General features: G+C 34.9%; 3 protein-coding genes across 3 annotated transcripts in view; 1 reads left to right on the plus strand and 2 right to left on the minus strand.

Moving 5' to 3' along the window:
* Positions 1 to 1,370: 1,370 nt before the first annotated feature.
* On the minus strand, positions 1,371 to 2,178 carry LOC108832896 (early nodulin-like protein 11). The gene is made up of 2 exons (XM_018606349.1): positions 1,992 to 2,178; positions 1,371 to 1,747 (listed from the first exon to the last, which is right to left on the minus strand). The coding sequence occupies exons 1-2, from the start codon at positions 2,176 to 2,178 to the stop codon at positions 1,371 to 1,373; spliced, it is 564 nt and encodes a 187-aa protein (XP_018461851.1).
* Positions 2,179 to 3,599: 1,421 nt separating this feature from the next.
* Positions 3,600 to 6,468, minus strand: LOC108832892 (uncharacterized). The gene is made up of 7 exons (XM_018606347.2): positions 6,401 to 6,468; positions 5,159 to 6,134; positions 4,904 to 5,084; positions 4,554 to 4,814; positions 4,223 to 4,468; positions 4,058 to 4,141; positions 3,600 to 3,967 (listed from the first exon to the last, which is right to left on the minus strand). Exons 2-7 carry the CDS (start codon positions 6,127 to 6,129, stop codon positions 3,842 to 3,844), a joined length of 1,869 nt encoding a protein of 622 aa, XP_018461849.1. The 5' UTR covers positions 6,130 to 6,134; positions 6,401 to 6,468; the 3' UTR covers positions 3,600 to 3,841.
* Positions 6,469 to 9,839: 3,371 nt separating this feature from the next.
* The window catches only part of LOC130511727 (serine carboxypeptidase 24-like), an 11,479-nt gene continuing 5,194 nt past the window's right edge, over positions 9,840 to 16,124 (plus strand). The window contains exon 1 of the mRNA XM_057009201.1: positions 9,840 to 10,224. Coding sequence (XP_056865181.1) covers positions 9,873 to 10,224 — 352 coding nt within the window. The 5' untranslated portion in view covers positions 9,840 to 9,872. The remainder of the gene's footprint in view (positions 10,225 to 16,124) is intronic.

The following is a 16,124-nucleotide window of genomic DNA, read 5'->3' on the forward strand; positions in this document are numbered from 1 at the left end:
TATACCCAAACACTAAACCCTAAACCCAAACCATATACCCAAACACTAAACCCTAAACCCAAACCATATAGCATAAACCCAAATCTTAGACCCTAAACCCAAATCATATATCCTAAACTTTAACCCTAAACCATAAACCCAAACTCTCAACCCTAAACCCAAACCATATACTATAAACCAAAACCCTAAACCCAAATCATATACCCAAACCATATACCCTAAACCCAAACCCTAATCATAAACCCTAAACCCAAACCTTTATTCATTTCGTGACTATACTATACGTATTATTGTATAGAATACTCGACACACCCACAAACTTTATATATATGAAATTCTCTAAAATTTCTTTAGATAGAGAGATGATGAGTGGCGACAATGTTGGAGAACAAAACAATGCAACTGATCAAGTAATGAGTAAGAAGAATCATGAAGCAGAGAAGGAGATATAAATTACAAAAGAAGAGAAAAAGAAATTTATCAAATCATACTGTAATTTAAAATAGTATGGATTCAAAATTGCGATCATGAAATATTATATAAAATTTATAAAATATATGTTTGTTTTGAAATTTTCAAAACATATTATGTGTAGAAAAAGATTTATTTTTATTATATAAACAACAAAATTGTACAATTGTTTTTACAGATATTGAAAGCAACTAAAAATTGAAGGGGAAACCATATTTATAAAAAAAAAGAAAAAAGAAAAAAATCCATTCAAGGACAATATGGCAAATATTACACAAATATCATAGCCTTTGCTTTGCTATGTACATATGCTTCATTTAAATCCTACAATGTATATGTGATCAAATTTCCCTATATTTAAAACCCAATGAATAGAATAACTTATAACGCTTTAAACGCAGTCTCAAAGTAAAAAAATCAAAGAAACCTTATATTAATGGAGCTAATTTTGTATTCTCTAAAAATAAAAAATAATTAATGAAGGTTACTGTCATTTTAGTTCAAACCGAAAATATCTATTAGAAATAACAATATGATCTCAAAATTCTTTACATTATTTTTTTGTTTATAATATAATTTTATATAATGATTTAAATGCTTCATAAATTAATAAAATAGTTTTTATTATAACTTCCTGCCCGTAGGGCGGGCCGACCCTATTGTATATATAGTTAACCTTATTTGGATATTTTCAGTTTCGTTTCCTAGTTGAAATTTTAAAAACGTTCTGATATTAAATCAAGATCCCAAAAGCAACATAACGCAAATAATTATTGCTAAAAAGATTTGGAACCTTAACAATCTTGAAAAAGAAAACACAAGAACAGAATAAAAAAAACAAATCTTGCTAAAAAGATTGAAAACGATAATTAAACGCTACATTCTCTCGATCAATGCCTCTAAGCCATAGCTAAACCAATAGCAACCGCGGTCAAGAAGCCGCTTCCAACCTTCAATCCAACCGCAGCGTTTGGAGCTGGAGCTGGAGCGTGAGTTGAAGCCGGGGGACTACTAACAGGAGAAACCTTAGGACTGCCAAAGTCACGGCTCCCGGCACCAACATTATTGCGTTCAGCCAAAACAACAAGATGAATCCTCTCGCCTTTAGTGCAGCTTCCAGGAGCGCCACTGATGAAGAAGTAAGGTCCTGAGTTGTCTAGCTTGAACTTTGTGTCTCCATCGTTGAATTGCTTCAAGGGCTTTGATGTGTTACAACTATCGTAATCTTCTTTTGTCACTTGTAACACCGAATCAACTTTCGCGTCGTACGCCCACACTGATCCACATGCATGAATACATCATAATAAAATCATATTACATATCTCAAATATATATGATATGATTGCATGAAAACATGTTTCCGATTAATAACATTCTCTAAAACATCAAAAATCAAACAGATATTTTGAAATAATATAACATTCCGCAAATCATCTGTCTTTTGTGATCAAAGAACATTAGGAGAAACATTCTCAAAACTATCATGCATCGTCAGAAAGATGAAGAGATGTATAGAGTACCAAGAACGTCGCCGACTTTGAAACGGTTGGCCTCAGCCCAGTGATTGAGAGTATTGCTGGGAGAATCTGGAACCTTCCACGACCCAACATATCCACCAACTAGAATCATCCTCGGTTTGGAGGCAGCATGGCTCACTGTGGTGAGTAAGAGGTAAACAAGGGTCAATACTGGAACTATGATTCCCATTTTCTTGACTTCTTCTTTTAACAAAACTACTCTTTGTTGTTTTTTTTTTGGTGTTTGGTCTCTTTTTGTTTTTGTTTTTGTTTTTGTTTTTGTTTTTGTTTTGGCAAAGGTGAAGATACTTGGATGTGTGGATGCTGTTTATATAGCCATTGTGGTTTGGAGCTTAACCGAGTCAAAATAAATATGGTCTTAATTAATAGTAAAGTGTAATCTTCCTCTGATTTGGTAAATAAATCACAGTTTTACTCACTTTTATGACAAAGATTAATGTTATTAGTGAATTTAGAAACTGACACGAAATTTTTGGTTTGAAATTGTTAATAGATTGGCATGAGTTGTTTATACTAAATATAATGCTTGACTGTTTTCAATAACACAATTTCTTTTTTGACATCATTTCAATAACACAATATGTTTGCAAAATTATAAAAACAGTCAATTTAATTTTTGTAAACAATTTACCAAAAGATTGATCCACTGTTTGAAATATACTAAGTTTCCATATATGTTTAATAATTTTATTAATGACCACACTGTATATATATATATATATAAATATACATACATATATATAAATATATACATCTATATATATATTAGACTCAGATATTAGTAGTAGAAGAATAAAGCAAGCGGAATTTTAAATTAAGAAAAAATATTAAAAGCTAGGAATATAATTTACAAATACATTAAAGAATATTGTTAATAAATATATAACATCTTGAATAAGAGAGGAAGGCGATATAAGCTAGAAAAATATTTGAAGATTATGGAAATTAACTACGAAACTTTCTTTTGTTTTCCTGTTCAATGTTTTCCATAGTTGTCCATTTTATCTAATTTAAGTATGTCTGGAATATCCAGGCTGCCATGGTGAATCTCCTTAAACCATTAGGCCACCATGCAAGCATGAATGAGTTGTTAATTTTGTGTTTATCCTATTTACTTAAATCAACTTTAAATGATAATAATATTTTAGGCAAAATAAATCTTTATAGATTTGGACACGTTTCAAACTATGACACATTGACACACAAATTGGTCGATACTAAGAAAAAGAAAATGTATAAAACACATAAAGTATTAACGTGCCAGTCCAGAAGACAACACACGTACTTTTACAATGTAACCTAAGAGTTACATTTCTCTCTGCCGTATAACTGCTATTAATAATTGATTACAAGCAAAAACTATATGCATATACGTTAGGCATGAAAGTCTTCAGGTATACTATACAATTGATAGTTACGAGTTATGGAGCCGTTATGGTCGAGAACGGATCTAACATCTTTAATGTGTTATTGAATTTGGTAGAGAAACAGATTCACACGTTGGATGGAATGAATTCTAATTAATCTTAAGTTCTGTTCTTAACCGGCCAAGGCCTGTACACATTTGAAAGCACAACTGGTCACATGGCCTTGTTATCTTAACCGGTTATAAATAAGATTGAGAAAGGTTAACATGGTACATACAAGCATGAAGCATCTAGTTCAAAAACAAACGTTACATTAATACTTCAACGAAATCGTCATGTCGATTTTTTTTAAAACATCATAGCCAAAGAGAAACCGTCTTCAAATCAAAAAAAAAAAAACTCAGATAAAGTATGATGGATAAGACATTGATTGATGATGGTTGGTTGATGATGGTGATGAGAAGATCATTTGAGAAGTGTCTTGACAATGGCTTTGACATTAAGCTTCTTCAGGTCAGTGTAAGACTGGCCACAACCCACGAACATAACCGGTGCTCCCGATATATAAACCATCGACAAAGCTGCTCCAACCTACAAACCCCCGTCCCAAACCACTCATTAACAACTCATAGAAAAAACACTTATAAGAACCAAATCTTTCTATCAATGTTTTCACTGTACCTTGTCATCAATGGTATCAAACTTTGTCAGTAAGATTCCATCAATCAATCTTGTGCTCCCGGAAGTAGAGAGATCCGAAAGTTTCTGAAAATTTAGAAAAAAAAAAACAGTTCAATAAGGTTACATTAAACATCTAATAACAAGAATCTAGCAGAAACACCAAACCTGGTTAAACTTCGAGAGCTGGTCTACTGCATCGTTTCCAACAAGAGCTTCACCAACAAACAAGACCAAGTCCGGTTTGTTAAGGTTAATGAGCTTCGAGAGAGCTCTCATCAAAGGCTCATTATCCTGCATCCGACCAGCCGTGTCAACAAGAACAACATCGGATCCATTCCTAGTTGCTTCTTGAATAGCTTCTTTAGCAACCACTGCTGGATCCTTCTCATAACCCTTTTCGAATATCGGTATCTGTTCCCAACCAAAACAATCGTTAAAATCACCATAATCAACTTGATCTTATTAAGACAAACAGATGATGTCATTCTCATTTTACCTGTAACCTACGAGCATGAGTCCTTAGCTGCTCAACAGCTCCAGAACGGAACGTGTCACAAGCAGCCATCATCACACTCACCTTATGCTGCTGAAGCCAATACGCCACTTTGGCAAGATTGGTGGATTTGCCAACTCCGTTGACTCCAACAAACACCACCACATAAGGCCTCCTCTGTTCTTTGGCAGCATGAACGTCTCTCATTATATCAATTGAGCGTCTCGGAGTCAGTATACGAATCAGAGCTTCCTCCATTGCTCCCTGAAGTCAAAATATGTTTCATCACAATTAAGCAATCTATGAGAATGTTGAACTGTGTTAGTAGAGCTACAAAGGATAAATCACAACACCTGAACGGTTGAAGAGATTCTCGTGAACGAAGCTAACTTCTTTCCTTCAAGACTTGCTTCCACTGACTCACAAAGCTTCTCAGCTATCTCTTCAGCCACATTCTTGGTCATGAGCCGTTCCTTCAAAGCTTTCAACGCTGGTTCAAGGTCTGTCCTTTCAAGATTCGCCTTCCCAGTAATACTGAACACATATTTAAAATACTTAGATCACAGAATAGATAAAGTAAAATTAGCAACAAAAGAGAAACCACCAACCTCTGGAAAACAGAAGAGAACCATCCCTTCTTCTTAGCCTCAGGCTTTTCCTCATCACTTCTTGCTTCATCATCATCATCACTTTCACTATCACTACTAAAAACCTCTTCCTTGTCCATCATACTCTCTCCCTGGTCCGCAGCAACAACATCCACATGACCATTACCCCCGTTTTCCTCCACGGAGTCCGTGAAGTCCAGCTTCTCCTCCTGCTTAGTCGCCTTATCATCATCCCAAACCCTATTCTTCTTCGTGGCCTTCTTCGGTGGGTCCACCTTGGAAGAACCTTTATTGCTACTACCTATACTGTCAGCTTTCCTTAAACCTCCTCTACCTCTCACACCTTTACTCCTCAGCTTCGCTAGTTTACTTACATCAACTCCAACATTATCATTATTATTCTCTTTCCCGTTAGCAAGAGAATCATCTTCCATCTTATGATGATGATTCCCATTACTCAAACCATTGACTTTCCCTTCATCATCTTTCTTCGAAGCTCCACCACCACCATTGCTCTGTTTAGTTTCCTCCTTTGACACCTGCCCTTGCTTCTTCTTCACACTACCACTCAAAGCCTTCACCACTTGCTTACTCTTCCTCAGCTCCTCACCCCGAGCCTCAGCTTCCAACCTAAGCTGCCTAAACGTCTCATCAAAATCATCACCATAACTCATCCTCTTAGGATCATAGATCTCAGAGAAACTCTCCTTCACCATTGAAAGCAAGTCGTCGACGTAAAGAAGCTGGAGGATCTTCTGGTAGACAGCGACGAAGACGAGTCCGAGGTCGTTGTGGAACGTCCATTTGAGAGTGTAGGCGCCGTAGTTGAAGGAGGCTTCGCCGGATCGCTCCTCGAGGAGGCAGGAGCGGATCAGAGTGTCGATCGGTGAGCCTTTGAGTGCGTTTCCGATCTCTTTGCATGTCCAGAGGATAAGGCCTCCTCTTGTAAATATCAAAAGCTGTTCTAACATCTTCCCTGTAAAAAAAAACCAAATCGAATCGAATAAAAAATCAAATCTTTTTGATCAATTAACAAAAAAGAGAACATTCGAATTGAGGAATTTAGGATCTTTATGTTGGATTGTCGTTTTAAGACAGATCTTGTTGTGTGTTCGGTCGGAAATTGAAAAGGTTGTTGGTAACACGTAAGCAAAATGATTTCGCTGAGGACAAGATTGACAGAGGAACAAGATTGGATCGTAATGTTCGAGAGAGAGGAAGAGGAGGGAGGATATTACGAACCTTGATTCCTGTCGTTTGCTTGGCGAGAGAGACGATGACGAACAGAAAAAAAAATGAAAAAGTTAAAAGTTATGATGCTCTTTTGATTCCACCTTATATATATAGGGATCAATATTAATTTTTTTTCTTTTTGGTTGGTGTTCAGTAGAAAAATTAATTATTTCGGATTTCTTTACTTTTTTAGTTTTAGATTTTAGTTGTCGTTTGATTATTCATTTATATATCTTTTAAAAAAGAATTAACATTGATCCCTATATATTTTGATCAAAAAAATTATATACTACCACAGAGTTTTGCTCAAAAAAAGAAAAAAAAAACTACCACAGAGCAAGAGAATTACAAGGATATATTCAGACATGAACTAAATTTCGGATTTCATGTAAGGAAAAAACAAAAAAAAAGTCAAACCGTTGTCCAAAAAAAAATGTTAAGGAAAAAACGAAGAGTCAAACAGCACTTTGCTTCGTGGAAGCCGGTGGTGGCTCATGGCTATGGACGGTGAATAATGAATGTTTTGATGTCCCTTTTGACACACGACGATATTCCAACGCGGCAACTGTTTAGAACTCTGCGTTCTACTACGTAAGACAACATGGACCGATGAAATCTCGTATAAGGAGGACGTTAAAGTTTCTTTTGAAAAGCCCATGGGCTATACCAAGGCCTGAATTACTCAGTTATCTGTACTGAGTTGGGTTTAGTGATGGTGATGAACTATTCTGTGAGTGCAGATTATTAGCATGGAGCTTGAGTCCTATAATCCATAATATATTAGCCCAACTTGTACAAACTTTACATAATTACACCTCTAGTCGATACCCATATCAACAGGCCTTATTACATTGTTTCGTTAATTAAATCCACCATTAGTTTGTGCCAAAAAAAAAAAATCCACCATTAGTACAATGATAATGTTGTGTAAACGTGATTTTGCATCAAACTCCCCCTAAACATAGATCGTGCGCGACTCTGCCAGTTGCATAAAATCCATATCATTAAATGATCGCTATTCCTTCGGATCTGCCCATCATTACGCCAGCTCTCTTTCAATTGTTTTGACTTTGCTGGTTCAGAGTCTAACTTGTTAGTAATGATACTATTTGCGTCACAATCCCTTATATATTTCTTTTTTCTTCTTCCACATAATATATTAGGAATTTTGAAAAGCAAAACATAACTAGAAGTGGTTTTGGTTTGAAAACTTTTCTATTTTCTTACTTTTAAAGTTTATTTCATACCAAACGGAAAGATTGATATTAATTGGAGCATTCGATTAAATATTCAGAAATTGCATATACGATGTTATTTTGCGAAAAAAAAAATGTATATATGATGTTTGACTGGAAGTATTAAAACTGACCAGACAGCTTTCAACTCAAAGCATCATTTACAAGAAAAAAATATTACTAAGACCATTTATATACTATCAACATTTCACTTTTTAAAAGCTAGAGCATGTAGTTGTCAAAAAAAAAAGCTAGAGTATGTAAAAGTGTAAAACCAATACAATGACAATCTAAAGTCAAATCAACAATTGAAAGCAAAGTTTTTAGACTAGATATATTATCCGACATGGTTTACTTGCTTTTGGGGCACCGGTTTGGACCTATCATTTCTTAAGAAACACCACAACTGAAGCTTTTGCAATGGTGCAGCACTGCAGCTAGTAAATAGTATATTGGAGAAGTGATCTTTGACAGCTTGTATTGACCATAGCTTCTCTGATTAAGTGATTATGAAAAACCGAACAAAGCTCTCAAAATATGACATGACAAAAAGCTACTAAGGTTTTGATCAAAACTCAACGTTGTTTTATATTATTCTCTCTATTTTATAATAGGTGTCATTTTAATTTATTTTTTATTACACAAAAATGTTATTTTACAATTTCAATACAAATTATATTTATTTTTAACTGAAAATTAATTGTAAACTGCATTGATTTGATAAATAATTTTATTTATTTAAAATACTATTAGTGAGATAGTGTAATTAATAACAATTTACATATATTTCAGCTATTTTCTTAATATATGTTAAAATGTCAAAATAATATTTATTTAGAAATATAGGGAGTATTATTAACCTAATGATGTAGCAGACATCCTTAAATTTATTTACTAAGAAAGAAAGCCATCATATATATTGTCAACTGAATTAGATTCTACATTATAAATTTAAATAACTTTACTTATCAACTTTTAGTAAAAAAATTTGTTAAATACAGACATGAATCCAATTTTTTTTACTGGCAAGGAAATGATGCTGTGTCATTTACTTTTGCTACAAAATTGCACTTTTAGATTTTATAGGCAGGGTAATTTTTTTGCACGGTGAACAGTTGCTTCCTTGCAATATGATACAAAAGCCATCATTATCATTTGACATTTTCTATTTTTGTTTGTCTGTTTCTTTGGTTACTTGCGGTAATTACACCTTTTATTCTTACTTGCCAAAAGTAAATAATTGCAGTTTAGCTCATTTTTATTTTGTTTGTTTGTTCTTCCTGAACAAACGTGCTACAGCGTTTTTGACTTAATGTGATCACCAATCAGTAATTATGGATCTATTGTCTTTTTATTATTATAATCAAGCAGTCGTTGTCCAAAAAAAAAAAAAATCAAGCAGTCAAATAATCCCCAAAAAAATCGCCTAAAAGTTAGTATTGAGAGAAATGTGATAGAAATGATAATGTGTCAATTACGCCTAATTTCCATGTAGATAGCTAGAACACATGCACTGAGAGACTAGAGAATAAAAAAAAATCATCAATCATGCAACACTACATTTAAGGCTTTAATCGGCTTCTGAATGTAAATGATCTCTTCTTTTGATTCAAGATCCAGATGTGCCTTCGTATATGAGCAATGTAGCAACTATTCTGTACATCAACCCTTGAAAAACGTTATTGCTGACATATGAATGATAAATACTATATGGTTGATCTACAAACTGAACTGATTTTTATCAATGTGATTGAAACCCATTGACAGCATTAATCATTTTATTTTATTTTATTGTTCTTATGTGTATTCGGAGCCGAAATAATGGACCTTCTCACCTTCACACCGCATTTGCCGCGACACAAGTTCTATGTGGGAGAAGCAATACCACAACTAAATTAAGCCCAAACATTATTTATACATGATAAAGTGTTTCACCACATTATATATACATGATATAGTGTTTTCACCATTGGTATATATGAGGCTGTATTATACAAACTCGTGAATAGTTCCTACATTGGATTTATATATACAAGCTCGTGAATAGTTCCTAAATATACTCACATATATGCCAATAAATACACTTGCATTTAGAGAGGGAGTTTGGTGAGTGAGAAAGGTCCACTCACAGCTGGCCAACCTACACATTGTGTAGTAAATCAGCAAAACACACATTAAATAAGAACCTCCAAAACCCCATCCATCAATATCCATACATCTCTCTTCAATCACACATATATAAATACATGCGTATACATACAAACATACAATTCCATATACTATATGACCTTACACACAAAAACTTATCGAAGAAGAAAAGTGGAGAGGGTGTGAGAGGACAAGAAATGGCAAGAACCCATTTCATTTATCTTCTTCTTCTGGCTCTTTTATCAAAAACATCGGCATCATCATCATCATTGCCTTCAAGAGAGCAAGAGAACGACAGGATCAAAGCACTTCCAGGGCAACCAAAAGTGACATTCTCACAATACTCAGGCTATGTCAATGTAAATGAATCTCATGGCCGCTCTCTCTTTTATTGGCTGACTGAGTCAACTTCTCCTCACACCAAACCCCTTCTTCTCTGGCTCAATGGAGGTTAGTTTTCTCAATTTTAAATCATTCGTATACATATCTAAATTATCTCTGTTTTGTAGCTTTGTTTAGTCGTATAAATTTTAACTGTACAAGTAGTCTAGGGGTTTCACAGCTTCTTTCTGATTATTCTTCTCACAATCAAGCATTTATACCCGGCTATAGTTAATAATCTGTCAGACCAAACCAGACTAAAATAAAGACTGCTTAGACTAAAAATTTTGTAAATGAAGAAGATGAAAAATAAAAACCAAAGCAAAACCAAGAACCATATATTCCATAGATTAGGATAAAAGATATGGCTATGCATCAAAGATCATTCCATAAGTACAATCTCTATTCTTTTGGACAATGAGACAAAAGGGTAAAACAGAGACAAAACAAAAACTTAGTACCTTTCATAAGACAAAACAAAAAGTTAGTCCCTTCATTAGACCAAAATTATGAGACAAAACAAAGCATAACTAGTAGCCATTACTACTTTGCGTATTTATAAAATTATCTTAACATAAAGATAAAATAGTTCTTTTGGATAAAAACAAACCAATGTCCAACCGAAATAGTAATATCATCTCAACTACCCCATCTGCCTCTCATTAACTGAACTTGCACTTCTTTTCTTTATCTTTTTACATTACATCTGTACAATCTACCACTCCTTCCCATTTTCTAGTACTCATGCACATTGGAGTAAAAGCCCTTATCTCCCACTAAAATCACACATCTAAATTAGGAGTATTAACATATATCCTCATCGTGCAAGCGGTGGGTGAAGCGCCTGATCCATGACACGAGAACTTTTACCAGCTTTTGACATATACATTCATGACGACTATATATAGCCACAACAAATAAAACATAGTGTTAGTAGCCGACACGGGACCTCGCTGGAAACCCTATGGATAGTTTGATTTCGATTAAGCTAATAAATTTTGGATAAACCAGTGGTGGTGGCCTAGTGGTGCTTGAGGAAATTGAGAAACCCAATAAGGCGAACCCGGGTTCAAACCTCACCGGCCACACGGATATGAGTTATTGCTTTCGACTCATTTGAATGCCCAGGAGAGGGTTTATCCGTGGGCTGTACCTCCACCCGGAGGTTAGGCTTGTGTCATCATTGACCCGGGTTTAACCCTTTTGTTTGCAAAAAAAAAAAATGGATAAAATTTAATTGACTTATGTCCCTAGTCTTTTTCTTTGGATCAAAATATCCCTATTGTCTATAGAAACTTATTTTAAAATAATATGTAATGCAATTATAAGTACATAAACATGTGTTACCTGATCACATATATTTTCTTCCATGAAATGATTATATGTTGAGACTTCTCTTGTCACTTTCAAGCATCAACTTGTTCTTTTATTAGATGCCTTTGTTCCTCTGCCTCTTCATTAGTTTTGTGTAAGAAAGCATGACAAAAAGGTGATAAAAACACATATACACTTACACATTACCAAAAACCTTACCGACTTTTCCTGTGCCTTTAGTTTATTTGGTTCTTTACTAGTTTTGTTTCTTTTCAATGAAAAGTTGACCTCATTTTCGAAAGGAAAAAGGGTCCTTATATTATTATTCTCTTTTTGAGTCCTTAATTCAGTGTAGATAAAACAAAGTGTTCAAATAGAAGCAGGGCCGTCTCAAACTTTAGACGGACCCTGTTCGAAATAAAAAAGATAAAACATTTTTTAACAATCTGAAATAATTTTTTTTTGTACAAAATATTAGTATAATATAAAATAAATCTATCAATTTAATTATTTTATATTTAAATAACACTATTTTCTAGTTTAATGCAAAATCATTGATCAAATCATCGAACATGATTATTTGGCATTTTTCAATGCAAAATCATCGATCAAATCATCAAATTTGATCATTCTTCTAACTTTTTTTATTTTTTATGTTTATTATTTGCATAATCAAAAATCATAATCTATAAATATAGCAGAAAAACAAAATTTGAATAGCAAGCTATATACTTTTTGATTGGACAAATCACTTTTTTTTCTTGTCAACATAAGTTGTAGGCTAGTTTTTTTTCTTTGTGTTTGTTATTTCTAATTAAAAATGGTGAAAATATATTTTTTTATCCGTATTTATAATCACTAATTAATAATGGTTTCCAAAATATAATCAATTAGAATGTTAACTTTATATACTACCATTGAATATTTAAACACACATTAACAACAATTTCTTACTTTTCAAAATATATAATTGATATAAATATTAGCTACGTCCTAATTTATTGCATTTTTGGTTAGTTATATAAAAAAATTAAAAATTGTAATTTACAATTATTGGTTATAAATACTGAACCTAAATTCAAATATAGTTATTCTGATTTTTTTGATAAAAATATGATTTTAAATTTATAACTATTAATAAAACAAAAAAAAATTATGGACCTCCAAAATTTTGGACCCTGTTCGACCGCTCCATTTGCACGTGCTAAAAGACGGCCCTGAATAGAAGCATGCGTGTTCATGGAGGTCACAACTTGATGAAGATAATGATGCCGTTCTATAGTTGTGTGAGCACATAGCCACACCACCCACTCTGCGCATGTGTTTTTTTCTGGTCCAACCTCCAGAAATATAAGTGTCATCAAATATTCTTTTGAATTTTTTTTATTAACATGGGATAGCTAGAATATATAGAATAAACCAGACAAATCTCCAATAGAAATGAAGCTCACAGTTGGATCCCTTCTCCGGATATTCAAACAAAGTGAAAATCATGATTTCATAGCCACATAGCCATAAGATGAAATATACTGGAATTCTTCAAATCCGAGTTTCTTAAAGTCCACACCAACCACTAGATCACCATATATTCACTACAAGAAAACAAATAATTAACGAGGGCCATTTTCCTCGTTAATTCCTCGTAAAAGGAGGTTTACGAGGAATTAACGAGGAAAAGCCTTTCGTCGTTTTTCGTCCGTCGTAAAAAAGGATTCGTCGCCATTTCCTCGTAGTATAGCGAGGTTTCTCTTTCCTCGTAAAGACGAAGTTAATATTTCGTCGTAAGTTCCACGCCCCATTTCCTCGTAAATCACTCGCCTAATTTCCTCGTACAAACCACGTGAACCTCGCGTCGTTACTTACACGTAAGATCCTTGAAATCATATCCTCGTAAATTCGATGTAATATCCTTGAAAGGATTTCCTCGTAAAATCGATGTAGAATCGTTGAAAGGTTTTCCTCGTAAAAACCTCGAAAGCCTTTCCTCGTAAAGACCTCGAAAGACTTTCCTCGTAAAAACCTCGAAACTATTTCTTCGTAAATTTCTCGGAAACATTTTCGTCGTAAATAACTCGTAGACTTCCATTTTTCGAATTAATAAAATATTATTTGATAAATATAATAATTATTAATTTAACAAAATAAAAATATTTAAATATTGGATTTATAAATAAATTTTAAATAAAATTCACAAGCAACAAAATATTTTATATATAATTAAGTTTTGGATTTTATAATACATAAACCGAAAAAAAACTAAAAAAACTAAGGCTCGTTCATCGCCTCGTAGAATTCCTCGCTCCTCCTCGTAACATCCTCCTCGTTATGTGTGCCCGATGACTCGCCTGGAATGGGATTTTGTTGTTTCATGTTCCTCAACAAAGCTTCCCATTCCGGATTTGTGGACGCTATAACGTCGATGAAGGCTTCGAGTCCACTCACACGGCTTTTGGTCGCGCCCAGCTCGGAACGCAACTGAGTGACTTCTTCGGTCTGTCTCTGAGCATAAGATGATGTCGCTCTCGGGACATCATTGACGGAACCGATCCCCAACGTACGTCCCTTTTTCTTAGGGACAACCTTAAAAACAAAAAAATTATATTTGTTAGTTAAATTTAAAAGGGAAATTTAATCAATTAATAATTAAAAAGATATAATGTTAAAAAATTTACCTCCTCGTAAATCTTATCCACTTCAGTTGTGGATAAGGTAACTGGTAATCCGTCGCCGGACTGCTGGGTCAGCTGAGTCTGGCGCTCCTCAACCCGAGCAATTACGTTGTTGTAGATTTGCTCGGACTTGCCATCTAAAAACTGGCCCGCCTTGTTTTTGTGGGTCCGCTCGTAAAGTTCCGGAAGAGTCGGGAGACGTCCCAACTCTTTGGCCTAAAAACATTTAAGAAAATTGTTAGAAATATATTTAATTATATTAAAAATAATAATTAAATATTTAATTACGTACCATTTTCAAACGGACACCGGCATGTGGTTTTTGGCCCGTAGAGTGTAGCATCGGGCCGTTACCGTGCTCGTCTACCGTGTTACGGGCGGCAGCACAAATGTTTGCGATCCTAATGGAGTTAGGATCCTTCCAGTAACGGATGAGGCCGTCCCAAACATCCGTGGTAAGCTCAGCGGGTTTGCCACGGGTGTACCCCTTGACGATCCAGGCACCCTTCCAGTTGCAAACCGTGTCCGACAAGCGAACTTGCGCCTTTTCGTAAAACGCCTTCCTCACTCTCTCACTGACCCCGATGGACCAATGATACTTTTGCTGCAAAAAAAAATTAATAATTAGTTAATAAAAAAAAAATTAATTAATAGAATTACTTACAGCGTAAATCTTGAACCACGTCTTTCGGATGTAGATCGGCGTCAATTTCCAGTTTGGATGCGCCATGGAGAAGTAACCTTTAATCGTCTCGGTTACATCTGTCGCAAGGGAATTGTCAACCCCAAACCTGGAAAAAAATGAAAATTTAAATTATTTAATGAAGTTATAAATTAAATTAATTATTTAAAAAATACACTTACCATAAAGTCCCGTCGGGTCTGTCGGGGTCTATGATTGGTAAACCAGCTCTGCCTGGCATACCAAGAATATCCTCGACAGTGTACTGCGAGAACGGAACAGTAGGTGGCACCATGAGATCGGGATGAACAGCGGCGGGGATCTCAGGAGGAGCCATCGGAGGAGGCACCGGAGGAGCCATCGGAGGAACCATCGGTTGAGCCATCGGCTGAGCCATCGGCTGAGGCTGAGCCATCGGAGGAGGAATCGGAGGGAAGAAATGCTGAGTCTCGGGAACAGACTCCTGATCTGAAGAACCTGAACCGCCGGCACCTGAAGAAGAACCTGGCGGGTCTAACTGACTACCAGGCTCACCGAATATCTCCCTGTAGTGAGCAGTAAGCATGCGCTGGCGAACCTGCAAAAATATATTTTTTTGAGATTATGATCATCAATAATTAAAAAGCTATCATCAATAATTTAAAAATCTATCTAACAAACATAAAATCCGTAAACCTATCTAAATTCTCTAAACTAACCACCTAAATTAACCACCTATCTAAATTGTCTAAACTAATAAAGGGGGCGAGGAAATTACCATTTTCGGAGGAGAGAGGAATGGGAAAGGAGTTAGAGACGAAATGGGGAGGAAGTGGAGAGGAAGTTGGGAGGAATGGACAGTGTGAGGTTTGTGAGGTTGTATATATAAGTTACGGAGGTCTCGCAATTTCCTCGTAAGTTTACGAGGAATTAAAGAGGCCCGTGTTCCTCTTTCTCGTAAAAACCTCGTAAGCTTACGAGGAAATTGCGAGGCCCGTCCCAAATTAAACGATAAATTAGCGAGGCCCGTCTTTTTGTTACTCGTAAAACCCTCGTAACATTACGAGGAAATTGCGAGGCCCGTCCCAAATAAAACGATGAAATTTCGAGGCCCGTCTTTCTGTTCCTCGTAAATGCTTCGTAAGTTACGAGTTATTAACGAGGTTATTTTCTAAACCTCTAAACTCTAAACCCCAAACCTTAAACCCCATCTTTCTTATATTCTACTTCATATATTCATAACATATCAAACCTCAAAATTTATAACCACAATTCTTTAACTTCTAATATCAATCTCTTCTTCCTAATTTAAACTTATACAAAAT

Source organism: Raphanus sativus, chromosome 4 (genome assembly GCF_000801105.2).
Source record: "Raphanus sativus cultivar WK10039 chromosome 4, ASM80110v3, whole genome shotgun sequence".
Taxonomy (NCBI): domain Eukaryota; kingdom Viridiplantae; phylum Streptophyta; class Magnoliopsida; order Brassicales; family Brassicaceae; genus Raphanus; species Raphanus sativus.